Raw genomic sequence first — 26,959 nt, 5'->3', positions numbered from 1 at the left:
TGGGGTACTACTGTAGTGTATAGCAGGCGTTTCAACGACGACTAGCAAACACCAACTCTTCCTAGAGCAAGAGAGTGTAGATAGATGCTAGGTACAGTAGAGAGGTACTAATTGAGGTAGAGACCAGGACCACAGTTCCAAGTCCCGCCACGGTACAACGAACTAACGAACTGAGCCTTCCCGAACCGCTGCACGGAATATGTATGAGGCATTATCTGTAGCTAAGATCTAGCACCGATCTGGCAGCCCGGGGGAGTAAGCACCATCCAACCGTGGCCTATTGACTAGTAATAATAATAAGCATCACCCTATCATTATTGGGTAACCCTGCGTCAGGATATCTCCAGGGAGGGGAATTCCCGGTCGTTTCAATTTCCGCGCTGGTCGTGACCAAACTGCGTTGTCGGCGTGGGAACATCTGAACTCATGGTACAGTCTCCCAGGCAGCCGAGGTGTAAGACAAAAAATCCCTCACGCGGTTGCACCCAGCGCGGATAAGACTAAGCAAATCAAGACAAAATTGGTCCCCTGAAATCAAGAAAAAATCTTGTCCAGAGTAGTGTACAATACTCGACAGCATAGTGTAGCTAGCTCTGTACCAACACCCTACTATAGGTCATAGTTCTAACGGCCACGAGCTACCTGCTCTGTGCTCGGCTGGGATCCACGTCCCATGCAATCGGCAGAGTGAAAAAAGTACCGCAGTGGTAAGCCACCGAAAAATATGTCTGGTCCAAGCTCCCATGGTGAACGTCCACCAAAACAGTACTTGAACCGTACGGAACCTCCGAATGCATGAGCCAGTTCCACTTCAAGTCGATCCTGTGGCTGTGGGATCGAATCATATCAAATTGAGCCGTTATGGATTTTCTCCTGGACATACAGGAACCACTTGGCGCTAGGTCCGCCAGCTAGAGAGACTTGACAAAGTACATACAGTACATCCTCCACGTACTTAGTCTGGTTGTGTATGTCATAGCTCCCACTCGCAGACAAAACAGCCCCTCCCAATCCTACCTTTTCCCCTCCCCCAAAAAAACATAATCAAAGGGAAGGGGAAAAAAGAATTAACGGGAAACGGAAATCCGATAATCAGAATTCAGAAAAATATGGCGGGCCTACCCGATCAATTGACACGGTCAAAAGTATAAAGGCTCATGGGGCCCTACCTCGCTATGCTTGCTTCTTTTCATCTTATCGAGGGATGCTCATCGACGGTCAGAAGTGGGCTTGCGAAGCTTGCATTCGAGGTCACCGAGTGACTAGTTGCAAACATCATGGTAGGTTTGAATTTTCTCGTCTCTATACAATGAATTTCACCCATACTTTATACCTCGCGTGCCTCCTACACAGCCACCACCCCACCACTAACTAGCACAAGGCGTATCAAAATCACAAAACCCGCCTAACTAATCACAAACTTCCTAGATCGACCGTTGATCCGCATCAAGCGCAAGGGCCGCCCCTTCGCAACCTGCTTAATTTGCAACGCCACGCCCTGTGAAGCCCCAACGGAACACGCGCGACTCAAGCGCGAAGCGGAGCTCAAATCTCCATCATCAAAAGTAACGCAACTACACTAAAAGAAAAGCCAGCCGTTTCCACCACCGGAAGGCAGATCTTCGACAACCCGAAGAAGAGATCCAGACGGCATGGTGCTGATGTTCCTTCTTGGTTCTTAGAAAGCAACCCATGCCAGACTATACCCGCGCCACCACGGCTCAAGCGGCTTCCTCCCCATCGCGCCTCGACCCTCGGGCAGTAGCAGTAGTGCTAAAGATACGTCCGGCGCTTCCTCGTCGGCGCGTGCCTCGCGCTCCGGGTCGACCTCTGCGGCTTCCGTGTCGTCGTCCCAGACCCCCGTTCGCGGTTCGCATTCCTCCTCGCGCCGCACCAAGGTCCGTGGCAGTGTGGGTGAGTGGTCGGGTTCGGAAGGTTCAGGAATGAGTCCTGCGGCCCTACATCTTCGTCGATGGCAGGGCTTTCCGTCTCGGCCGGACCTAGTCGTGTTGGATCGAGCCAGAGTCTTTCGCGCTCGGGGCCCGACACCCTGAGACCAGACCCGGCATTGTGTGAAGATATGTTTGACCCGATGTATTCCCTCGCTCCGGCGTCTTCGTCCGTGTCCGCGGCTGGTCTGGTACAGAATGTGCCAATGATCAGCCCGTTGGACGGTGCCAATCCCTTTGACTTCCCGCTGGATCCAGCGCTGACACTGGATGACGGAGCCTTGGAATATCTGGATGATATGGATTTCACTGAGGGGTTGACAGATGAGGTATTCCATGTGGAGGATTGGTCAAGGTATATGTGGTCGCCAGAGACTGGATTCGAGCAATTAAACACGGGCTATCCTACCGCGTCTCAATAAGAATGGCTGTCCTGCTGATGTGGCAGTCCAGGTTATGACTGATGATTATGATTGGGATCTTTTGAGCGGGCGATAACCAAATTGCGAGAATTCTTTGGGCATGGAAATGTTGGCCGGTGAGCGTGAGATGTATACGCATGTGTTGCTGGTTAGGTGGTATGTCAGAATGAGCATAGCAAGCACAAACTTGGCTGTATATGCTACCCGCGAGTGTCAGTCATATAGCATTTCAACTGGCATCAAATTTGGAATCAAATACTGATTGAATTCCGCTCAAGACATAACAATCAAACCGTATGTCCGTAAATATGCATTGCAAACCACTAACACCTCTCAACCGCTTCTTGCTGATGCAAATCACGCTGGAGGGCCGCAAAAACGCCATGAAGGAGACAAAAAAAAGAAAGAGAAAATGCCAGCATGATTGGCAACCACCAGGAAGTCCCCGTTCACTGTGCTGCGTCGAAGTAAATCTATATACAAACCACAGAATCTGGTCTACACCTCCTGGATGTAGTTTGCAGGGACGCTCTTGGTAACGCCACCTTTTTCCACGTCGGCCCACCCATCACCGCTATCACGAGTCACCAGAACAAACCGATCACCCTCCGACATCGACCACTCCACATCACTGCGCGCCTCATAGTCGTACAAGGCTTCAACATATTGCAGTTTCTTGGCGCCACGGCGGGGCGCCACTGCCGGGCCCACGCGCTTGGGCGCCGCGCTACCTGCTAGTGAGGCCGAGGAGTTCGAGTAAATAGAACCCGGCCGGTCGGTCAAGCCGGGGCTTGCCGATGGCACAGGCGACGGCGTTGGCGCGGCTTCGACGTATGAGGATGGAACAAGACCCTCTTGCGAGCCCACGCGGACACGCATCCAGCCAGATCCGTCTGCGACAAAGTTAGCAAAGTTGTGCGCACAGTAGGGACGACCGACTACACTTACCATCGGGCTCAACAATGGCAACATCATCCCCTTCCTGAACTGTCACATCATCGGCTCCAGTCGCTTGGAATGCGTACATCATCTTGCCCCGCGGGCCTTGAGATCTCGAACCCAACGTGGACTCGGTGACAGGCGGGGGGCTCATGTATACAGTTGGAGGTGGAGCCAACACCCTGTGTCGTTTGGCGGCAGCAGGATTAGTGGTAGCCACGGGGGACGGTGCAGCATCGGCGGGGCTTTCGGGAGTAGCTTGGGTCGTAACGTTGGTGACTGAGACGGAGCGTGCAGTGCTGGCAGCGTATCCCGAGCTGAGTGAGTTCATGGTGTTTTGGCGAGTGAGAGATGGCGCGGCGCTTGATGCTGTAGCTGAATCACCATCAGCAGCAGGCATGGCCCCAGCTTGCTCCTGTCGCTGAACCTTGAGCTTCTTCCTGTCTTCCTTTGACTGCTCACCAGGACACTGCGCTGGTACCTTCATCTGACACTTGCTGTGGCAGGTATAGCCACAGTCCCGACAATCGAAGCCCTTGGCAGAAAGACCCCAGATTCGTTCACCGCAGAGATCACAGTTGGTGGGGATCTTGAAGGTTTGCGATCGGAAGTTGTGGTTTTGGGCTCCTTGAGACAAGTCTCCGGCGACGGATATGATAGTAGATGTTTCCACTTCCGCAGTCACCCACTTACGTTCCACCTCATGCAGAGCTTCCTGTAGATAGAAAATGCCTCGCACGACCTCAACCTCACTGCGCTTGTCCTTGCCTTGCTGAATGTTCTCGCGTGTCTTTTTGCCGTTCTCTACCTCTCGTCTCTTCTTATCCGCCTCTACCCGCAACTCGCGTACCTGGGCCTTACTCTTTCCAAGAACATTACGCAAGAAGACCTTGGCTGCTTCATCTGTAATGATGGATGCGTCGTCATGCCACACCGGACTGGGCTCAAAGCCCATGTTTGCAGGCTCCTGCGTTTGAGTGACGTTATGCTGGAGGAACATCATAGAGTCAAGGCGAGGATCATTGCGAGGGATCTCGCCCAGAAGGTTGGTGGAATGATTGAGGCAGCTTGTTAAGGAAGACTTTTCGAGTTGCGCAGCAAGGGACCACAATTCATTGAGTCTTTTAACCTTTGTCTGGTTGAGGTCTTGCAATCCCTGTTGAAGAGGTTAGAACGGTTTGAATCTCCAAAAAGACTAAGGTAATGTGAATCGGACTTACATCCAAGACCTCGGGGACATATTCATGGAAGAATTTCTCCTTCAGCTTATTCGTGACGTTAATGCTAATAAGATAGAGGTTCTGCGCGAGCGGTTAGTACTGGAAAAGTCAATCTTAATCGACAGAAAAATCATACCTTGTAGTTGTTCATCTCCAGAATTTGTTGTTGATACGCTGACTGAGCCTTGGCTTTGCCATGGTCGAATGACGATTCTGTTTTCTTGCGCCGAGATTCAACCTCCTGACAAGCGCCGTCATATTTACCCTTGGCCTTCTTCAACTCGCCATAGGACGCATCGCGCTCTTTCTCCAACTTGGTGTGATAGTCAGCATGGGACTTGCGAATCTCCTCGAATTGAGCAGCGGCATGTTTCAGTGGTTCCGCCACATGTCCGATCAACTCCGTCGCAAATTTGTCTCGCTCGGCAGCATGGGATTCGACGGCGTTCAATTGAGTTGTCCACGTCGTCAATGAAGCACTTTCGAGGGATCCGGGGGTCAAGCTGGGAGTATCGCCGACACTCAAAGAGCTGATTTTCTTGGATTTGCGATCCTGGTACTTCTTGCAGAGTGCCGTCAGTTTCGCCGCATACTCCTTTTCGATGGCGCTCCGCTCGCGATAAAATTGCTGGATCTCGTCTAGCCACGATATGCCGTTCGATACCTGTGCGATATGAACGCATTAGCTCCGATCTCGGGCACGAGGTGTGATGGCGCTCCCTTTGCGGGGAAGGAAGCGGATGCGGGCAACGTACCCAAGCGTTGACAGGTTTGAAGTTATCCTATTCTCAGATACTAGGTCAGTCGAGAGATCATTTTGCCGAGAGCCTGGATTAGACTTACCTTTAACTCTGCTCCAAACTGGGGAGCAATGTCAGCTGCCGCCATGGCTGTTGTGAGGTCGCAATCAGATCACGCATGAGCTGGTGATGGGAGTCTCGAACGCTAAGGAGGAATTGTCGCCTTGGATTAGTAACCTGAGTCGAGCAGGCCACTTAGTTTGAAAAGGCGAAGGCGAAAGAGGTCGCGCGACTCGTTGACTAAGAAGTCAATTGGGACAGAAGGACGATGATCGCAACGGCCAAGTTGGGGGAGAAGGCGGGGGAGCATCACTGGTGCCTGTGACAGTACCTTACGTCCACGTTGCGTTGCGGTACGGCGGACTATAGAGGCAACTGGGCCAAAGTCCTCGACCTAATGACGGTAGTCAGCTATCTTTTGACTGGCAGAATTTTAGCACTATGGCCTGCATATGCTTATGTAGCATGCGAGCTTCATTACTATCGTACTTGAAATAGCAAAACTATTCAGCTAGTAGTCAAAGTAACCCGCCAGCGGCAATTCGTGGATAACCTTCGGAGAAGGCAGATACCGTACTGTTTCCGCCTTTCCCAAACAGGCCTAGTGCAGTATCTGCCTCATCCGCCAGCGTCATTTCTGCTGTTTTTGCGGCCGCTACTCTCCAGTGCATTATCAGTCTTCTCCTCACAGGCTTCTCCTTCTGGTGACCGTGTGCTCGACTGCTGCCTCTCACCTCGAGTTGCAACTTTCTCTTCCTACCTCCTCTCTCTTCTTTTAAATCCTCTTGCCCATCCTCGACACTCAATCGCGTCCTCTTCTCGTCAACTACCCCGCGACACCCCTCCAGCTTTCCTTCCTCCTCTTTCCAAGACCACCTCTTCAACTTGTCGACGATCTCTTCCTCAACCTCACAAAATGTCGACTGAGAACAACGAGGCCGGCGGCTCTTTGGCCGACCGCATCACCAAACCCGATGAGGCCTCACAGCCTGCCCCCACCACCGGTACGAGCTCAAATCCTCAGTTGCTGCGAGCCCTCCTCCCTTTCCCGGACAATCATTGCTCAAGGCCGTGTGTCAACAAGGGTCTTTCTGCGAATCACGCAGTACTCCACCGTATGGAACGCGGAAGATGGCCTACGTGACTGTTTGGAGAACCTTCGATTCGATGCGGCGAACCCTCTGTGGACTTCGACTTGGACTATACACTAATTCTTGATATTTTGTCGCAACACAGAGACACCAACAAAGCCAAGTGAAGACGGTGCTGGAACTACATTCCAGGGACCGGACCTCCAGGAGCCTGAGTACCAAGTCGAGGTCAAGCTCAGTGACCTGCAGGCGGACCCGAACAACCCCCTGTTTTCCGTCAAGAGCTTCGAAGATCTTGGACTGTCAGTGATTTCCTCAACCCAAATATGGATTTACATCTAACAATATGTTCGATACACAGTGACCCCCGTATCCTCAAGGGTCTCTCGGCCATGAACTTCCTCAAACCCTCCAAAGTGCAAGAGCGCGCACTCCCTCTGTTGATGAACAACCCCCCGAAGAACCTCGTTGGACAGTCCCAGTCCGGAACTGGCAAGACTGCTGCCTTCGTACTCAATGTCCTGAGCCGTGTCGACCTTTCCACAGAAGAGATGCGTGGCACTCCTCAGGCCTTGATCCTGGCCCCTACCCGTGAGCTTGCCCGTCAGATTGTTGGCGTCATTCACGACATGGGCCAATTCCTTGATGGCCTCAGCATTGGAACTGCGGTTCCTACTGATGCTTCCGCTCGCCCCACTCGGATGACCGCCTCTGTTGTGGTTGGAACTCCTGGTACTGTTCAAGAGATGATCAGGAGACGCGTCCTCAATCCCACCGGCCTAAAGGTGCTGGTCTTGGATGAAGCCGACAACATGCTTGACCAGCAGGGTCTTGGGGATCAGTGCATCCGTGTCAAGGCAATGCTCCCTCGCACCATCCAAGTCGTGCTGTTCTCTGCCACCTTCCCGTCCCACGTCCACCGCTATGCTGCCAAGTTTGCCCCTGCTGCGAACGAGATCACCCTTCATCACGAGGAATTGACCGTCGAGGGTATCAAGCAGCTCTACATGGATTGCAGCAGCGATGAGGAGAAATACACCAACCTGGTTCAGCTCTATGGCTTGCTGACTGTTGGCTCGTCCATCATTTTCGTCAGGGTTTGTAGTCTGCATCTCGATTATTGGTCTTGTACGTTTGCTAACATCATGCCCACTAGACTCGTGCCTCTGCCGTGGAGATTGAAAAGCGTATGACCGCCGAGGGCCACACTGTTGCTTCCCTCACCGGTGGTATCGAGGGCTCTCAGCGTGATGCCGTCATTGATGCCTTCCGCAGTGGTGAGGCCAAGGTGCTCATCACGACTAACGTTCTCGCTCGTGGAATCGACGTGTCCACCGTATCCCTCGTTATCAACTACGACATCCCCGAGGTTTCCGGCCCCGGTGGTGCTAATCGCAAACGCGAGCCCGACTACCAGACCTACCTTCACCGTATCGGTCGTACGGGTCGATTCGGCCGCATCGGTGTTGCTATCTCCTTTGTCTCTAACAGGGAAGAGTGGGATATGCTTCGCCAAATCCAGCAACATTTCACTTGCCAGATTGAGCGCATTGATACCAGCGACTGGGATGAGGTTGAGCGGATTATCAAGAAGACCATCAAGAATTCTCGTGCCCAGGCCCAGTTTGCCAAACCCCAGTGAGATGTGATCAAGAATTTGGAGGGATGCCACCTGCATACTCCCGATGATCTAGCTATGGACGGCGCTCATGCCCCCTGACGTGTTGTCTGGCTTACGATCATAGACGAAACAATTACGAATACTGTTATTGCCCCCCTATTTTATGCTGATGATCCGGGGTTTTGATGGAGCAGAGATAAAGATACCAAATAATGAGTTCAGTTTTCAATCACCAAGCTTTCTTGTGTATCATGCGCGACCACATACTGCCCATAGTGGTCTCCTGAACACAAGCTTTTACAAGCTTTTTTGACGCTGTCGCGCTTGACGTATATAGCTGAGAGTCGACAGTGAGACCTTCCATCACAAGTTTACCGGGCGTGATCAATGGTCGTTTATTCGAAGCTACGTTAATGGTGGAAAGATTATTTTAGTGAACAAGCGAGGGAAAAGGCGGGGATCAGATGGTGCAAATGCCTAAAAAGAAGCACTGGAGGGTGTCTACAGTTCAAAGTTGAAAAGCCTCAATCCTTCTCGGCAAATGTACTCCAATGAATCACCCCACGCCAAAGCTTGAAAAAGTATGTGATTCATTCTTGCCTATCACATCACTTAACCGAGACTCTTCAAACTATAAAGGCGCCATAATTCACCGAAGCATGCTGGGTTAGACAAGTACTACTCCGTACTGGTAGAAGTCTAGATCCCATCTATGATCGCCAACTGAGTAAATGCAAGACCAGTCGCCACGGTCTGACATGACTGAGAAAGGGGTCTTGCCAGATGGCCCACGCGAATAACCCCAGGGTTTTAAAAGCTAACACTAAAACCCCCCAGATGAGCCAGACTAGCGGCCCTTTGGCTTGGCCAGTTCGTATTCACCCGCGCTTAGGCCGAGAGCAACTGGGCCACCAAGTGACCAAGGTCAAAAATACGAGGATCCTAACGAAAAGTGGATAGCGTCTAAATGAAATATCCCAATCAGATCTGTTATATTCATTAAAGTGACCTATTTGCAGACCCTGAGCTCTCAGACCTAATTTCATGGTCCCCATTGTGCCCTACTTTTCTGCCCCTGGGCAGTCTGGGCAGGCTTGGATTCTCGTATCATGGACCTTAATCGGGCAAGGCCTAACCAGAGGGCTTTAAACGATGAGCTTTAACTATGACGGGATTGCACCCTCCCAGCAAGGTTTTGCTCGCCTCTCGTCTTTCTGGGCTTTTTCTCTCTTTGATATACGAAGACAGCACCCCTCCCTCGTTCCACAGTGGACCAGACGAGGATGAGGCTATTCTCAACGACAGAGACTGCCCTACTAGCCTCGCTCCTATTCGCGAGGTCCAATGCTTCCCCATGGATTGGAACAAGATACGTTGAGATCGTCGAGAACACCGTCATCGACGGGTTTACCGCTTCATATCTCACAGAGAAACCCGTCGTCGAGACCTCCGTCATCGCCGTCAACCCAACAGTCACCAACCCCTCGGTAATCAGCACCTTCACAACAATCGAGGACTTGAGTTCCGATGTGACAGCCATCAACCTCGTCGTCGCGCCGACGGCCGGTGTCGCAATCACCAGCAACACCTTTTACGAATACTACGTCAATGTTGTCTATACAGCGCCGGCATCATGCTCATACACAACGAGCGCAACGCTCACGACAGCTATCCCGATTTTCATGCCTTACTACGCGGAACAATTGATTCAACCTACTGCTATTGTCACCAGCACGGAGACATATGAGTACATCACCAATCAGATCACCTGGACGCAGGCAATGCTCAATCCTAGCGACATCCCGAGCAGCGTCCTCGCTTCCGCTAGTTCAGAGTACAAGCCGTCGCGGTTCACATCTTGCGTGCACAACTACAACAGCGGCAGTTCTTCCGGCAGTGGCTCTTCCAGCGGTAGCAGCGGCAGTAGTGGCAGTAGCGGGAATTATGCTGGCTGCGACGAATTCACCTGGTACATCGGTGGTTCAGCCTTCTCAGGTGGCTATTGCTGCTCCGACGGCTGCTTTTATACCTGGGGTATCTCGCCCGCCGGACTAGCCCTCGCCATATTCTTCTCTTGGTTCGGCTTCTTCCTCATCCTGGGCCTAGTCGAAAGTTGGTTTATGTTCCGACGGGCGATGCTCGGCCAGAAAGTTCGACGCGGAATGCCGCGCGCCTTCGCGTTCCTGTGCCCAATCTTGTCTTGCTTCCTCCTTCTCACGGTGAAGCGGTACGACGCCAAGACGCCGGATCAGCAAGCTTGGCTTGCGGGACGATGGAAGTCTATGTCTGGAGGTGCAAAGGTGGGCCTGTGGTTGAAGAAATTCTTCAGTCGTCGCGATCCTGCTGCCGAGGCCTTGGGCTTCACGGGGCCAGTGCCTCCTCCCCAGCCTCAGTATCCCCAGGGTCCGTATTATCCTCCTACGGGCTCTCCTCCTCCAGGTGGCCCCGGTATGCCGCCCATGGCTGCCTATCCTCCACCTGAGCAGGGTTACCCGCCTCGTCAAGAATATTCTCCTCCACCAGTGCCTGTCGTACCTCAAACAGATCGGGCGACGGAGCTTAGTGCCGAGTCTCATCCTAAGACGGTTTCTGTCAATGAGGTCGAGAGAAGTCATGAATTGCAATGAGTGGTTTGGATTTGATTGTTGCATGTGATCCGCGAATTTTGTGGGTTGTGCTTTCGATGACGGTTTTCGAGCGACACTCGTGTTCATGACTTTTCGTATTATTCCATTGAGCATTATGACTGCTAGTTCCTTAATACACGGGTGTTCCATGAGGTTGGAATCCCATCAGAAACTTTCCAATTATTTGATCAGTATCTAGTTGAACTGTAACTCAAGGGATGATGTCCGAGGCATCAAAAATATATTTGAACCCACTTCCAAATGAAAACAATTTGAGCAAGTCTGGCCCATGGATCCAGACTTTTGAACTGCCACTGCAAATATACATGAGAGAACCCGACAGCTTTCAAAATAACCATTGGTTAAAGGCAACCCCAAAGTCCATGGTATTGAACAGGTCCAGGCCGTCCACGGGGATCATCTGCTCAAAGTCAAAGAGTAATGCATCACTTCTGTCGGCATCCACGACGGTATCTTGAGGCTCAAGAACTTCGTCAATGATTTGGGAAAACACTTGGCTTGCTCTTTGGAACAGTGCGTAGTTTGAGTTGTCCGGTCGCACGATGGTCTCGAGGTGGGATATGAAGACGCTCAAGTTACGAAGCAAGGCTGACCGCGAGCCTTCATAGAGGAAGGGCTCACCAGTCCGCTTTTGGTGTTGGAGGGCTTTTATCAAAAGGCTGGCGCTTGGAAAGCCGTAGAGAAGAATCTTAATTTCGAGCCAAACCATTAATTACGTTCAGGCAAGAAGTTGTGAGGAAAAAGGGGGGAAAGCTCACCGTCCAGGTAAAGTCAGGTCGAATGTCGACCATTTGCTCTCTCTGCGCTCCAATGGTCAGAACAGAGGATAATATCTCTGCACTTACGGACAGCAAGGCAGGGCTTCCTCGTGGATTCTTCTTTCCAGCTAGTAGCCTCTGAATGAGGAAATCGTTGTAAAGATATGCTAGATAAGAAACAATGAGAAGCAGACACACTGCCGTTGGATATTTGTTTCCCCAGCAATGTGGCGTGTACCGCAGATGTGCAGGCAGGGACTCCCATGCCAAATGACAGCGGTGGGATATGTCGCTAGACGGCGTTAGTCTGTATTCCCTACCGAATGATGGAAATACTCACTTCAGCAGATTCGCCGTTTGTGGCATGACTTTTTGTAATGAGACCTCGAGTATCTCGTCACGGAACATACTAATAATGAACCGCACTCTCATCCATGAAGAACGTTGAAACACGCCATGAACGTTCCAATTGTTAGCATCAAGGTCGGTTGGAGAAAATTGAAGATTTGTATCTTCGGGTGCAAGTGCATCATCGCTGATATCGAGAGGCATCCGGCAATCAGAATAACGCAAAGGTATCCTGGGGGGCCGTCCAAGAAACGTGGCGATGCTTTTATCAAGTTGATATGCCGCTGCAAATTGCCTACGTCGCGCTTCGAAAAGGAACTCTGGAAGTTGGTCGGTTTTCGCGTCACGATGAAGCCCTAGTGCGAAGATATCCGTTGATAGGTCGCCCAGTCGGCTCCAACAATGAGGGCCTAATAGTTTAGTGATGGAGTCCGTCGGTATTCAAGAAAAGATATACTCACTTGAGTCCCCGTTGATCAAGTCGGAAAGCAAAAGGTTCTCATGCACAAGCCAAATCGTTAGATCATTCAGTGGCGTAAGAATCTTGGAAATGTACAAGGCAGCATCACTAGCCGCCAGCATCTTTCGCGCATATTGGATAGGCGATGACTGGCTATCGAATTTATCACGAGACAACCCCAGATACCGTGCCCTACCAGCTAGAGAACAGATGACTCCGATCATTTCCAAGCGGATGGCTCGGCCCGTGAAGAGTTGATGAAAGTTCTTCCCAGCCATGGTTGAAGGGACCTCAAATATCTCGGCTGTATTTTGGATGATGCGAACGGTTATCGATGAAGTCAAGTCCTCGATGTTTCTCATGCGGACACATTCTTCACACATTGTCTTGAAAGGACCGATGCTGTTCAAAATAAACGGTGCAGGGATCGCGGCACTCTGACTCAGGTCATAGTACTCACGCAGCAGCGACTCGATTGCCGAGAAATCCCCCAGGGTCAAAAGAATCTCTGAGATCTTTTGGACCCAATATGGCGGCAGGACGCGCTGAGTACCCTCGACAACATCAAAGCCCTGGCCAGCAGATACAAGATCCACATCGTCGGTCAGAGGAGACACAAAGCTTGTGGGACCAAAGTATCCCGCCAACAGCGGTTTCGACCTTGATGTTTGGTCTGGCGACGATGTATGGTCCTTGGATGTCGAGGGTATGTTTGCATTAAAGGACGTTTCTCCGGAAGGAGAATTTCTAATGCTAGTCATGGCTGGATATTAGTCTCACAGACGTACATGGTAATCGAGGCTGTTCAATGCAATCATCGGAGTTGCCCGACGGCATTTACACCAATCCAAATTACATTGACGTAGAGACGTACCTGCTTAGGGCCGCACGGTCAAATGGGACCCCTTCTGCCAGCGGGAAAATCTGTCTCGCTCTTGTTCGTGTCAGGGGAGCCGGGTGGTAGAAACAGCGCGCCGAGATACCACGTTCCTTGCACCGACTACATGTAGGCAAGGCATGGTCGCAGCGAACCTTGTCGCGTCGGCAGGGCTCGCACGACGCCGGCTTGCCGTTGCGACGGCGCGCACTACTGGTAGCGGAATCAGCATCGAGCCATTCCATATTTTCTGCCGATAGGAGACGAACCTCATCGATGTGGGAAATTATGGCTTCCTGGGTTTCTCGTACCCTTCACATCACAGAATCCAGCTCACGATAGTCCTCGCAAGGCGAAATCCTGGTACCAGCAAGGTGATTCCTGTTCGGCGTTCACCACTCCGGCAAGTCTGGCGGAACGCCGAGAACTCCGATGACAAGCGGGGTGTGGGTGTGTGGGTCGATCATCTCGGGCGGCCCATAGCAGCCGAGAGATTGTATAGCGGTGGGACTGGGGCAACAATCAGGCCCATTGTCTGTTTCGCCTACATCAAACAGGTAGCCTCCGTCGTCATCGATACCCCTCTTTTCAATAGATAAATGCAGGGAGATTGCAGCGTGCAGATAACAACAAAGACCAAAAGGTGACCGCCGCTTTGCACCGGAGGAGATAAGCTGATAACGTGCGGGGGAAGTCACATGGCCGGCCCCCCTGCAGAGCTACCCTTTCAACTTCCTCCCAGCTCTCTGAGGCCCAACAAAGTCTCCTTTTCTATTTTCCTCCAGAATGCTCGAGAGTGAATCCATTGCCAAAATGCCGGAACCAACCCCGCCATCCCCTACGTCGCCCAAGTCGCATTACAGCAAGCATATCATCGTAAGATTACCTTCCAGGCTTCTGGTGGCAGTATGGGAAGCTGACTGGCAATAGTTGACGACATACCCAGGTCAGAGTGGGATTGACCCAGTGCCTCTCGAATGGGGTGCTGCAGATGCCAAATCTCGTGGGCCAGTGGTGGTATCTCGCAGTGGTAACCTCGTCAAGCGCCGCAATGCAATCGGAGCTCATGGTGGAAGCTACAGCATCTACAACGCGTTGGCCATTGCCGCGGGAGACTTAGATGCAAACTTCCGACCGGATCTGCGCAACAGTCAGCCGACCTTTGACTTCCCCTGGCAAAAGGCCTGGGCAGACAAGACCAAGATCGTGTCAATGGACCCGTACGGTCATGATATTGTCAACCAGTATAAGGAGGAGCTGGAGGCGGGCTGGGATATTCGGCCCACAATGGCAATTACGCGAGCTAACATGAAGCTGGCGGAGATTGCGGATTCTGTGCGAGATGGGCAGCTTGAGGTAGACGGCTCTATTGTCGTCGACTCATCTGGCGAGGTGCGAGTGACAAAGGTCGCAGTCGAACCGGTGTGGTATTTACCTGGTGTGGCTGATCGGTTTGGCGTTGACGAAGGGACTCTTCGTCGCACCTTGTTCGAGCACACAGGTGGCAGCTATCCAGAATTGATTACCCGACCTGACTTGAAGGTGTTCCTTCCGCCGATTGGCGGTCTCACCGTTTATATTTTCGGACCGCCAGAGCGAGTTGCCGATGAGAATGTCAAGCTGGCTCTTCGCATCCACGATGAGTGTAACGGTAGCGATGTGTTCCAGTCTGATATTTGCACATGTCGACCATACCTGGCCTTTGGTATCCGTGAAGCAATCTGCGAGGCACAGAATGGTGGAAGTGGCGTGGTCATCTATTTCCGTAAGGAAGGTCGTGCTCTTGGTGAGGTGATCAAATATCTCGTTTACAACGCTCGGAAACGAGGTGGGGATACCGCCGATAAGTACTTCACGAGAACGGAGAACATTGCCGGAGTGCGCGATGTATGCCGAATAAATTTTACTCTCCCCCTTCTCCAGATTCTTGTGCTAACGAGTTGTCCTTTAGATGCGATTCCAAGCCCTGATGCCAGATATTCTACATTGGCTTGGTGTCAAGAAGATCGACCGCATGCTGTCCATGTCTAACATGAAACATGATGCCATTGTGGACTCTGGGATCAAGATCCTCGAGCGTATTCCCATTCCTGATGATATGATCCCCAGTGACTCTCGAGTCGAAATTGACGCCAAGATTAATGCTGGATACTTCACCACGGGCAAACAGATTTCCATGGATGAACTGGCCGAAGTTCGTGGCCGTGGTTGGGAGAAATGGGAGGATATTGAGGTATGTGGAACCCTTGGATGACTTTCGTGCTGTTTACTCTGTCAGCTGACACATACTGCAGCACTAAGTAATGTCGACTTTTCTCTACAAATTGGAGTTGCGACGTAGAATTCATGGTATTTACCTATCGCCCGCATGACAGCTTCTCTCGACACGGGTGGGTTGCTGTTTAGTGTTATTAAGTGGACTAGTAGCTGTGCATTGATCGCTTTTAGGAAATCAGATCTATTTTTCTTTTCTCTTTATATCTTCACACCTTTCGAATATCCTGGTCAGGTATCTCAATTCTAGCGAGTCAGGCATCTGTCAATATCTTCCACGTTTAGTTGCCTTTGCAATCCTTGGGGGCAGTGGGATTTCCTCATCGCTGGCTTGAAAGTTGGTTCTGTAGGCTGCACCTCTGGTCTTACCACTATCTTCCAAAAGACTGGCTCAAAGGTTATGGAGTTTTCACTGCCAGGAAGCTGCCTGAAGCAATGGAAATAGGACGAACCTCAGCGCTCCCCGAACCGCATCGACAGTGTATGCGGTAGCAATGAACTCAGCACCAGCGATTGGGATCCATAATACCCTGGACCGACTCAAGCCACGCACACCGTACGAGGGGGCCTGTGACGGGGGTCAAGGAGACGGTGAAGGGGCCGATGGCTGCGGTGGCCGTGATCGAGAATGCAATGTAATGAATGCAGGGTGGTGATCGGATTCTATCTCAAGTTTCAGACTCGGCACGACGACAGAATACAATCCATGGATCAGGCTATAGCATTATGTAGTTCCAAGAGGATATCCCTGGTCGAACGCAGACCGGCTGGGGCCCTTGGGGAGCTGCAACCCCAATGACGCAGCATTGTTCAAGGTCCGTTTGCAAGTGAGGGGCTTTTGGAGTCAAGTATCCGCCGACACCGGATTTTCGATCCACAAAACTGTCTAGCGAATGTCGGGAGCATTGGATTGGAGGGTCTCGCCGTTCCTTCAGGTTTTGGGCCTACCAGCGCAGAGAGGGTGGGACTGGCACGATCAGATAAGATCAGAACGCGACAACTACAGATTTTTTTGGTCTTTGTGTGGCGCCCCAGTGGAGTGCCATGGACTCCCTTCTGCTGATCGGTGAGGAATTTTCAAGTAAAATTTTCAATTTCGTTCATAGTCTTTTTGATTGAATAATGAAAGATGGGAATTCCATGTTAACTACCTGTGGACAAAGCCTCTCTCGAAGGCGATCCTCAGGCGACGATGGAAATCATGGAAATCACATGAGAAAAGCTGAGTCAGCAGGGGATAATGGAGGACAAAGGGCCAATAGTACGGGAGTGTAAATTACCGTCATATAACCAAAGATAACACGACCATCGCGTTGAATTTGTTCCTATGCTCAGCCACATTACCATTACCGTACGCGTTCTCCGACCGGCCGGCCAGCCGGAACTGCGGCGAGCCGCGATCATACGACGACTCAAAATGCCGAGTGGTCGAACTTGGCTGGTGGCTGCCAGCATCATTTCGCGTTTCTCGTTGACTCAACAACGAACGAGATACTAGCGACCACTTCTATACTTCGTGACTTTGTATCTTTACTGATTTCGCGTGGTGCGAATCGCCTGGTCCACAACACCGTCACCACTGGGACATGATCGCCCTTACAGGGGAGGACCAATTGATTTGAAAATCCACCCTCCCTCCCCCCGTTACAAGGGCCCGCCTAGGCTACGACTGAATTGGGTGGGTATCTTTTGACTAAGAGCCTACCTGTCGTTCCAAATGGCCTTGCCCTGAACTTGGACTTTGACACTTCCCTCTCTTCGAGTTTTTTGCGTCTCAACACGCCACTACACAACTTTATCGTCCCAACCCCATTGACGTCGCTTTCCTATCAGTCTCGTGAGTGTTTCGAGATCGTGGCACGTTAGCTAGTGTGTTATCAGCCAGCTGCCTGGTCCAACTATCAAAAAGAACCTGGACAGCTGGGGATCATCAGTCCCCTGCAGATTCATGTTCAGGGCCAGATACTAACATACGGTCTAGTTTTGACGACCTCAGCTAGTAAACATCGCCGTTCAATTTGAACTAGCATCCACGTTGGCCAAGGACCTTCACCGTGGATGTTCAGACACTGCGTCTGCTTCAGGCATGGACAATGATTTTCAACTCTTCTCTCCCCGCCGCCACTCGGGTGGGGATGAAACTCATTCACAGTCAGAGAATCCCACCCAAGACTGGACCCAATGGATGCGATGGGACGAGCCCATGTTCACCGACGGCGACCTGAAGCAGATGGACCGAGGATTGGATCTCCCCTTTGTTTCCCCACAGACCACGTCCAGCTCTCCAAGTCAGATTCAATCGACGGACTTTTCTCCAAATCTCCCACTCGGCCTTATGGAGATACCATCCGGTCATCACAATAGGTCAAATCATAACAGCAACACCAACGGCCCACATTCCTCGACCACCCCGGGCCATCAGCAATTAGGCCTAGCATCTCCCATCTCCAGTATCGGCACAAGCCGAAAGCGAAAGACCGGCAGTGATGACGACGCCACCACTGTTACTGGTCCTGTACAGTCCGGCAAAAAGATGCCCGCAAAGAAGCGGGCTCACAACGTCATTGAGAAACGGTATCGTGCCAACCTCAACGAGAAAATCGCAGAGTTACGTGATAGTGTGCCCAGCCTTCGAGCAGCAAGAAATGCCAACGGCGACTCCAATGAGGATGATGAAGATGCCGACGGTGCCACTCCTGCAAACAAACTGAACAAAGCTTCCATTCTCTCCAAAGCAACCGAGTACATCAAACACCTTGAAATCCGGAACAAACGCCTGGAGGATGAGAATACAGCTCTAAAGAACCGGCTCCGCCAGGTGGATAAGGCAGCCGATCAGGCGGTTACTTCAAGTGCGTCTGTATCTTCCCCGAGCAACTATACAGCTTCCAGCGATCCCGGTACCTCGCCTAGTGTGTTCTCAAACCCGGAAGAGATCAATGAACCCTCCCCAGCTTCAACAACACCACCAGAAGGCATGATAAAGGTCCCCGATGCCTTTAGGCGCATGCGAGAGGAGGGTGCAAAGAGTGGAGGAATTTTCTCCCAGTCATATATACAGTCTACACCCCGAGCTTCCGATTATGGTCGCGAGGAGGGTTCACGCCGACGGTCGAAGATGCCTAACAAGTACATGCTGGGTGCACTGGCTGGTCTTATGGTTCTGGAGGGCTTCGGGTCAGACAAGTCCGAGACCGAGCAGAAGGGACTCCTTGCAGTCCCTCTTAATCTGCTCAATCGCCTACGGATGTCCAATATTCCGTACCTTGAGTATTATATGAGGAGTTTCTGGTCTTCTTGGCACACGCGAGCTATCTTCCATGTTCTTCTCCTTGCTACTCTGGTAGTCGGAAGTGCTTTTATTGTGTTCGTTTATTTGTTCAACGCCCAGCCTATTACCCATCGCACACATGGAAAGGCCGTTGCCGAGGGCAAAAATGCACCGTCCTCATCAAGCGACTTCCGCCGTCAGGCCTGGCTTACAAGCATGCAACGGGTTGGAGTTCCGCGTCACAGATTCTTCCGTGAGTGGTATGTGGTAACATCGAGATGCTTCGAGTACGTCCTGCGATGCATTATGGGGTGGAAACTTTACTCGTGGGCGACGGGTATCACAGAGGAAGATGAGAAAGGCCGTGTTAAAACTTGGGACATTGCCATCGATGCCCAGCTTACGGGTGGCGACATTGAAATCAGCAAGAGTCGTCTTGTGCTTACAATTTTCGCTGCCGGTACCCTTCCTCGAAGCCCCATGAGGATGATGCTCAAGGCTTTGCACGTTCGCATTCTTTTATGGCGTGTTGGCGAGCCCGGGTCATGGACCTTCCACGTCTCTAACGACATTGCCCGCGCTCTAGCTAAATATCAGTGGGCGGTTGCCAGGGACATCAACGATGCTTTACCCGAGGGCCACCCTGATCAACTTCCCAATCACCTGGCTTCCCTCATCAAGCTTGATTGCGAAGATGTGATGATCGACAGTATTATCCAGCGTGCAGTCAATCTCACCTGGAACAGACCAACACAAGAAGGCACTTCTGACGACGAAGTGCTGCTCGATGTTGTGGAAGAAGACCCTGCCATTCAGTGCTCCGTCGATGCTCTCGCTGCCTGGTGGTCCAGTCACCTCCTTCAGAATGCGCTCCTAAAATACCTGGAGGCTAGCGAAGGTGTCCCAGCCTCCAAAGTGAGCCGTGACTGCTTCAAGGAGAAGATTCGTATGGCCCTCGATGTGGCTCCTCGACTCTCCGCGGCTTATACTCGTGCGCTTGTCATGAAGGCAGTCTTTTTTGAGCAAGATCGAGTACAGAATGTCAATGCTGTTCTTGCTGCTCTACCAAAGGACAAATGCAAAGACGACGAGAACCACGCCGCCAACTTCCTTGATTCGTCACTGCCCGTTTCTGTTCGCGATGAAATTTCTGTTGCCGTACGCTGTGCAATGATTGCGACGATCGTCACCTCTCGTTCTGCGGGCGAGACATGTCTTCCTCCGTCATTCACAAACCATAAGGCGATCAACTGGTTCAATCAGCTTCCGATCGACCCAGTCGAGCTGAGCCTGCTCGGATTCTCCGCCGTCTATCACCTTCTGCATCTGTTGGCCTCTGATGTCGACTACATCGCCTCGTCCGACTCCTCCGCCCCATCTTCACCGGTCTCCGAGGCTGGTTCCTCTGCAGGTGACGAGGCGGAGGAAAAACCTCGTCCCGCGGGGCGCAAGATTGCCATCTGTCCTCGCGACATCCCAAACCTGGGTCGTGTGGCAGCGGAGCTCATCTACTGGGCCCGTAATGCCTACAATCCAGCCTTCTATGGTTTCTCATCCAGTCTTGTCGATGTGATTGTCAAGTCCTGCACAACACTCTGCTCCGAAGCTGGCATCAACGTGGATGATTACCTAGAACTCGCACCCGAGCCTCTCCCATCCCGGAGACGGCGCCACCGGCGTCGCCGCGGAGGGTCCGATCAGTCTCTTAAGAGCGACGCAGACCATGAAGCGACCGATCCACGTATAGGGAAGCCCCTTCAGCGCGAACGGTCCGCGAGCAATGACACTGGATACGGCAGCCTCAGTCTGGAGGAGAACCAGTTTGCTGCCAAGGTACCTGAAAAGGTGCTAGAATGTCCGAATTAGCCCCCCTCCTTTTCTTTCTCTTCAAGGAGGCATTTATTAATAGCAACGGCGTTTACGGCTTTGTCAAGTTACGGGTTTATGGCTTCATCACAGCAGGAAATCAGAGTGGAAAGGAGACATGTGAAGGCGCGTTGAGGCGTTTGTCCACCTGTAGATTATTCTGTCCTTACGTCTATATCTCACCCTGAACTTCTCTCGTTCGTCAAAGTTCTCGTTTGTCGAAAGACTTATTGTTAGCCAACATAAAGACGAATAAATACGTCATTCGGATTCACTTTGCCAACTTATTGTCACATAGATCAGATGATAATGTTGATGTCTAACACCACGTCCTCGCAGGTCCCTGCTTAATTCTAATTATCAGCATCGTGAGTCGTTTCCACGGCTTTTTTAGGTGAAATCTCGTGATTGTTGGCAAGCTATCTTCCGACACGGATAGTCTTTCACGATTTCTGTCGACTTGAGTCGTCTCTGATATATTCTCCGGTTACGCCACTGCCGTGAATACCAGCAGTGGGTTACAGCTCGCCCCTGAGCCAAAAGTCAATATTCTTCCCCTTGTGTTTCTATTGATATTACCCTCTGCTTTATTGGTAGCTGTGGTAGCTTCAGTCCTCTGCTCTTGGCATATTCCAAATTGACAAGCAATTGGCTATCTTAGCGTGAGGTCCGTCACAAATCACACTGATGCCGGGTGGCTGGGGTACTTGGTTAGGCCTTAACTTCCAATGACTATTCAGCGAGCTAGGCCTGACCCCCAGATGTATCGCTACTAACGTCCACTAAAGCTCTTAGCAGCTACACACCCTGGCCTCTGGATATGTCCACGGTGGCAATTAGCCTAGGCGCCGATGCTGCGCTTCCAGTCACTGATGAAAAAAGAAAATCCACAACATTACTTCAAGTTGGTCTCTTAATCCCAAAAGTCGTTCATTGACCAAAGAGGACGGTGAGATGGGAGTCTCGCAAGCAGTTGATCGACGTTTCTGCGCTTCCCCCGGTTACCTCAAGCCACATCCAAGCCACTTGCAAGGTATAGTTTCATCAAGGCATTCTAGATCTATATACTCTGCGATGCGATGCGATAGTCGTATTCCGAGACAGAGACGGTCGAGTTTAGCTCCTCGATATGGAGACATTACTGCTGGTGGTCTTTACTATTGAGGGGTATCTTGAATTGTGGACGGATCTGTCAATGTGCACGTTTGGAGTCAACGCATTGAGACACCATTGTGTTCTAGCCCTTGCCTAGGGCTACTAGAGGGACCCGCCGAGCATAAGTATGGCCGAGGAGAAGAGTTGCCGGAGATCTCTGATCTACCCCGAGCTATTGCCAGCCGATCGGCCGTAAAGATCCACGAGATTGATTTGGTACGAGTCGGCAATGAACTTCGGCCTCAATACTAGGGGTTTGGAGAAGGGGATCCAGTTCTTTTTTCTCATATGAGCCTGCAGCGCCGCGCGCATACCCCGACGTTGCAGAGGCGACCTCTCGCCAAACCTTGACTAGACGGGTTCACTCTCTGACGTGGACTGGGAGCTCTGGCGTCATGCGCTACTACCTTGTCTCCACATGATCGAACTTGACTATTGTTTAGTCAACGTTGCAGTTGCGTCCCAGACCATTGGGATTGGGCGATGCACTTAGCTCCCCGGGAGTCCGTACTCAAGGGCATGGGCAACTGGAGAGAATGACGACGAGACGTCTTCACATATGCATCTTCGCCAATTTTCATGTTTGGCGTCAATTGGAGAGAATTAGAGCCCCAACTAACAACTTTATTCCCCTTGGACTTTCTTCTTGGTTTCCCAGCGGGTAGAAAAGAAGGGGGTGAAGATCATCCCTTGGGAGAGTTGCCGAAGACGGGAGCGCGCCAGGGAGGAATAAGGAGGGCCATTCCCCAATGGAACCAACACAACTCCGTTTTCGGGCTGCCGACAACAACGCCAATTCGGCCAAATGAGTCGAAAAAGGCGTCGATCAGTTCTAGGCCAGCGCCTCATTCCTCATTCTGAATCCCGCAAATGTCACGATCGGGAGCTACAAGTGAACATGGGATTCCGCAAGCCCTGCATCAATCCCGATCGTGCTAGTTAGAGATCAGGCTTGCGGGCGCTAAGATCTAGATTCGTAGATTCTTAGCGCTCGAGCCACTTACCGTTCCCATACAAGCGCATAAGATTAAGGGCTAACGGGCTTAAGGTTAAGGCGCCGCGATCCGAGTCTGACATGGCCATGGCCCAATTCGGCTGGTTACACTCGGTGCTTTTTCCCCTCTCCCAAGACACGCTTCCGAGTAGATACATCCCCGCCATTCGAAGAATGACGATGTTTTCATTCAATCTCGTTGCACACACGCTTGTGCCCCAGGGCCAGGGGTCCATGACGGCATCCATGTGTGGGACATGGTATGTGGAATCGAATACAACGCCATGATGTGGATATGGATAGTCTAGCCTTTCTTTCCACACTGATGTAATATTGTATTTATCTATCTTCTGGATTGAAGAAAAACCCGCATTTGCCCCCGTCTCCCGATCCTCCTCTTCCTCCCTGGTCCGAGAGTCTCCGAGAGTCTCCGAAGGAGTCGTCGCTAGACATCCACGCTGTTGGCGCGACTTGACGATCCAAATCTCGGCCAGCAATTCACCGATAAATACATTTACGCATGGAAAAATGGGTGTCGAGCTCCACGGAAACGGCCCTGGGGAGCCGCCCATGAATCCCGCACTGGCTGTTCCTCTCTTCGCCGTCGGAGGATTCGTCGCAGTCCTGTTTCTTTGGAGAACGGTCGTTCGAATACGACATCGTCGTCGGTCAAAATTGGCACAAAAATCAGACGATCAGGCTCAGCTGTCACGGACGAGTAGTATAATCGCAAGCTTGAAGAAGCATGTGTTCTACGCTCCCGCTTGTGGCGCCCGCCACAGCCGAGAGTTCAGACTGTTCAGGCTCCACATGGGAACTGTCCCCTTGAGGCTAGAGGCGATCCTGCTGGTGATCTACCTCGTTCTGAACTTCACATTTGTTGTGGTCATGGTGGATTGGTGGAGAGGCTTTTCTGATAAGATGTTCCAACTCAAATATGCTGCTGGCCATCTCGCCGTGATGAACACGCCCGGGTTGGTTTTGAGCGCAGGGCGGAACAATCCACTGGTACAGATGCTCGGACTTCCCTTCGACACCTTCAATTTTATGCATCGTTGGGTCGGTCGCGTGATTGCGGCAAATGCCGTGGTACATATGAGCGCTGTGTTGGCAAACCAGGCTTACATGCGTACGTATGATCTGATGCGACTGTCATTCTCGCTCCTAACATTATTGACGCAGATGGAATCGACTACATTCTTTATACTCTTTGGCAGATGCCCTTCTATATTTACGGCCTCGTGGCGCTTCTTGGCTTCATTTTCATTGTTTTGCAATCATTGTCGCCGGTTCGACATGCATTTTATGAACTTTTCCTTCATCTTCACATTGCAATGGCCGTGATGTCTTTCGTGGCGTTGTGGTATCATCTCAAGAACTTGTTGCAACAACGAGTCTTGTTAGGCACTTTGATTCTTTGGGGTCTTGACGTACGTTCACTTATCTTGAACACTTTTGATGGCTGAAAAATTGCTAACTTGACACAGCGCATGTGCCGACTTGGAATTCTTATTTGGCGCAACAGTGGAAAGCGACGGACCACTGCAACCGTGGAAGCCCTCCCAGGGTCTGTCGCCCGGGTTGATGTGGAAGTCTCTCGGGCCTGGAAGTTCCGTCCAGGTCAATATATGTACCTGTACCTCCCCTGCCTCGGGCTCTGGACCTCCCATCCCTTCACAGTCGCATGGTCTTCTACGGGGTCCAATTCCTTGGACTTCACCGAAAAGCGAAGCTCGAGTGATTCATTTGCTTCCCTTATCGGGGGATCTGAGAAGACTACCATGTCCGTCTTGATCAAGGGTCAGGATGGATTCACGAAAAAGCTTCTACGAAAGGTCGAAAACTCACATGATGGAAGAATCAAGGCCACGGCTTTGGCAGAGGGACCATTCGGTATGGAAATTTCTCTTTACTATCTGGGTCGCAATGATTGCTAATATTAGGGAATCAGGTGGTATTCATCCACTTGCCTCGTATGGAACCCTGCTCCTGGTTGCAGGCGGTATCGGTATTACTCACCCAATGTCCTATCTACACGAGGTGGTCACCAATTTTGCATCTCGAAAGATAGCCACACGGAAAGTGCATCTCGTGTGGATGATCCGCAACCTAGGTATTAATCCAATACAAAACAGTTCAGTTTATCTGGTCAAGTGCTGACCATTATTCCAGACCACCTCGCATGGATCCAAACATGGATGACCGATATCTTCGACCACGACTCAATAAACAGCACCACCAATCTCAAAGGAGACACGTACTTCCAAATACCAGGCTTAATGCTCTCCATCAGCATCCATGTGACCGGCCACAAGAATGATCCTGAAGAGTGCATTTCAACACCAGAGACGACGTGGACCGATATCGCACCGTCCAATGTACCTGTCAATATCCACCACGAAAAACCTTCTTTCCGGACTCTTCTCGAGACTGAGAAAGCGCAACAGGTTGGTGCGTTGGCAGTCAGTGTGTGCGGTCCAGGTGGTCTGGGAGATAGTGTGCGCGATGCTGTCCGCCATGTCCAGGGAGAGAAAACAGTTGATCTGTTTGAGGAGACGTTCTCATGGTGATCATTGCCTCAAGAGATGGTCGTTACAATGTTAATAGTATTTTCCGAGATATGCTTCTATAGGTCTCAAATCAATGGATATCCTCTGTGAGGTTTAAATGTTCATTCTTTGGAACTTTCACCGATATGAATCCACCCACAGACAGGTTTATCTGTGTATTAATCTTGTCATCTCACGGCCTTGACTGATATATGCGAAGTGAAACAGATCCCCGAGCTTGTATTGATAATCTTCTAAGTAGGCTATTCTGAAGTCGCTCCTATATTTCCCCTGGGGCCTCTAGCAGGCAAATGTTGAAATCGAGAGAAACCCCTGAATCATCTTCGTATTTATCTCGGCCAGAGTCCTCATTCCGCCAAAGCCCACTTAACAAGCTCCGCAATGTTGTCACTGACTTGCGTGCCCCGGGGAATATCATGGCCTCCTTCATGATTGTATGTCTTTCTTCTCTCGGGCACACAAATCGCAGACAAATGTAATCCAGACGCATACCGTGGGTCCTTAGAACCGTATATGTGTACCGTAGGAATGTCAATACGGAAGGGGCATTCGATTTCCTTCCGCAACTGGTCTTCCGAGAGACCGTCATTCAGAGACTCCAGTCCCGTCCAACGATTAGCGCCCTGGGTAAGAATCGCGGAATTGCCCGACTGTTGCATCAATGCATCCCTAGACACCCCGTCGCGCTCGCGCGCTGTTGCAGAAATATGGAACCCAAGTTCCTCGAGGATAGGCATAGAAGGCCCACCACAAATGAATATAGCTGTCTTGAAAAGGGCTGGTAGATGGGGCGTTTCTTCTTGATGGAGTAGTAGTGCTGCAGAGCCGAGGACACAACCCTGCGAAAACATCATCGCCGCGTCGTAAGGGCCATTCTCTTCAATATATTCATTCATCCGAGCGACCGCAGCCCGGACATCGTCAACAGTGTCATTCTTCCACCAGGAAAAGTAAGGCGGCTCATAGAATAAGTCCACGCCGGCAGCGGCACTGCATTCGAATGGGCCGTCTAAGAAATCGAATTCGATGTTTTGATCCGCTAATCTGGCCCGGAACGATGCTGCGGGGTTGTAGGATTAGGACTAGCCTATTTGCTGGGGATTGAGGAAGGATCTTACAGGTCTGCGATCGGAAAATGGCGCCACTTGTGCCTTTTCCATGGAGACAAAGGATTTTCATTGCTGATCACGCGGCTGAGATTGGGGGAAAGGAGTCGGTGAAGGAGGGGTAGTGATTATTGGGAGGCGGGAATGGTGTTTTGCTGACCGGAATAAGCGCTTCGCTGACGAATGGGGCCAAATATACCAGACGGTACGCTACAAAATCAATCATTCCTCAATCGATTCTGAAGGAATTCTAGTTAAAGAAAAGGAACTAACAGATGTTTTACAGAGACTACGGCATGGATTTACAGCTCTGCAAGTACGGAGTACAGACGGACAATTGAAGCAGATCAAGCATCGGGAGGTGCCCGACATGTACAGCAAAGTTTAGCTGGCACATTACCATAACCCCATAAATGAGGCCTTTCAAGTAAAGTAAAGTTTGGCCCATATTTTCGGTCGCCCTATGGAATGTTCCCTCGAAATTTAATACTGACCAGCTTGCCCCGCAACATGAAGATCAGCCGAGGCTCCCTCGCCTGGTGCACTCTAAACCGCCCCTCCACTCTGCGACAAAAGGAGATTCCTACAGG

General features: G+C 51.2%; 9 protein-coding genes across 9 annotated transcripts; 6 read left to right on the top strand and 3 right to left on the bottom strand.

Moving 5' to 3' along the window:
• Window positions 1-1,204: 1,204 nt before the first annotated feature.
• N7458_011028 (uncharacterized protein) lies at window positions 1,205-2,371 on the top strand (the record flags this gene model as incomplete). Its single annotated transcript, XM_056914410.1, has 4 exons — window positions 1,205-1,280; window positions 1,429-1,565; window positions 1,683-1,914; window positions 1,980-2,371. 4 exons carry the CDS (start codon window positions 1,205-1,207, stop codon window positions 2,369-2,371), a joined length of 837 nt encoding a protein of 278 aa, XP_056763259.1.
• Window positions 2,372-2,869: 498 nt separating this feature from the next.
• Window positions 2,870-5,418, bottom strand: N7458_011027 (putative actin polymerization protein Bzz1; the record flags this gene model as incomplete). The annotated part of the gene is made up of 6 exons (XM_056914409.1): window positions 2,870-3,264; window positions 3,320-4,466; window positions 4,531-4,611; window positions 4,667-5,194; window positions 5,286-5,312; window positions 5,374-5,418. The coding sequence occupies 6 exons, from the start codon at window positions 5,416-5,418 to the stop codon at window positions 2,870-2,872; spliced, it is 2,223 nt and encodes a 740-aa protein (XP_056763258.1).
• Window positions 5,419-6,246: 828 nt separating this feature from the next.
• dbp5 (ATP-dependent RNA helicase DBP5) lies at window positions 6,247-8,063 on the top strand (the record flags this gene model as incomplete). The annotated part of the gene is made up of 4 exons (XM_056914408.1): window positions 6,247-6,334; window positions 6,567-6,723; window positions 6,783-7,518; window positions 7,578-8,063. The coding sequence occupies 4 exons, from the start codon at window positions 6,247-6,249 to the stop codon at window positions 8,061-8,063; spliced, it is 1,467 nt and encodes a 488-aa protein (XP_056763257.1).
• A 1,262-nt stretch (window positions 8,064-9,325) lies between these two features.
• On the top strand, window positions 9,326-10,669 carry N7458_011025 (uncharacterized protein; the record flags this gene model as incomplete). The annotated part of the gene is made up of 1 exon (XM_056914407.1): window positions 9,326-10,669. The coding sequence occupies one exon, from the start codon at window positions 9,326-9,328 to the stop codon at window positions 10,667-10,669; it is 1,344 nt and encodes a 447-aa protein (XP_056763256.1).
• A 346-nt stretch (window positions 10,670-11,015) lies between these two features.
• On the bottom strand, window positions 11,016-13,378 carry N7458_011024 (uncharacterized protein; the record flags this gene model as incomplete). Its single annotated transcript, XM_056914406.1, has 5 exons — window positions 11,016-11,378; window positions 11,449-11,740; window positions 11,789-12,206; window positions 12,258-13,009; window positions 13,131-13,378. 5 exons carry the CDS (start codon window positions 13,376-13,378, stop codon window positions 11,016-11,018), a joined length of 2,073 nt encoding a protein of 690 aa, XP_056763255.1.
• A 541-nt stretch (window positions 13,379-13,919) lies between these two features.
• On the top strand, window positions 13,920-15,433 carry N7458_011023 (putative GTP cyclohydrolase II; the record flags this gene model as incomplete). Its single annotated transcript, XM_056914405.1, has 4 exons — window positions 13,920-14,009; window positions 14,064-15,020; window positions 15,085-15,366; window positions 15,428-15,433. The coding sequence occupies 4 exons, from the start codon at window positions 13,920-13,922 to the stop codon at window positions 15,431-15,433; spliced, it is 1,335 nt and encodes a 444-aa protein (XP_056763254.1).
• Window positions 15,434-17,493: 2,060 nt separating this feature from the next.
• On the top strand, window positions 17,494-20,544 carry N7458_011022 (basic helix-loop-helix domain-containing protein; the record flags this gene model as incomplete). Its single annotated transcript, XM_056914404.1, has 1 exon — window positions 17,494-20,544. One exon carries the CDS (start codon window positions 17,494-17,496, stop codon window positions 20,542-20,544), a length of 3,051 nt encoding a protein of 1,016 aa, XP_056763253.1.
• A 2,677-nt stretch (window positions 20,545-23,221) lies between these two features.
• Window positions 23,222-25,263, top strand: N7458_011021 (ferric reductase family protein; the record flags this gene model as incomplete). Its single annotated transcript, XM_056914403.1, has 5 exons — window positions 23,222-23,822; window positions 23,876-24,123; window positions 24,181-24,586; window positions 24,645-24,806; window positions 24,866-25,263. The coding sequence occupies 5 exons, from the start codon at window positions 23,222-23,224 to the stop codon at window positions 25,261-25,263; spliced, it is 1,815 nt and encodes a 604-aa protein (XP_056763252.1).
• Window positions 25,264-25,610: 347 nt separating this feature from the next.
• N7458_011020 (putative EF-hand calcium-binding domain protein) lies at window positions 25,611-26,442 on the bottom strand (the record flags this gene model as incomplete). The annotated part of the gene is made up of 2 exons (XM_056914402.1): window positions 25,611-26,323; window positions 26,382-26,442. The coding sequence occupies 2 exons, from the start codon at window positions 26,440-26,442 to the stop codon at window positions 25,611-25,613; spliced, it is 774 nt and encodes a 257-aa protein (XP_056763251.1).
• Window positions 26,443-26,959: the final 517 nt, after the last annotated feature.

This window comes from Penicillium daleae (assembly GCF_028827525.1).
Source record: "Penicillium daleae strain IBT 16125 chromosome Unknown utg000008l_segment0_segment0, whole genome shotgun sequence".
In the NCBI taxonomy this organism is placed as follows: domain Eukaryota; kingdom Fungi; phylum Ascomycota; class Eurotiomycetes; order Eurotiales; family Aspergillaceae; genus Penicillium; species Penicillium daleae.
This window is presented reverse-complemented; position numbering and strand designations above follow the sequence as displayed.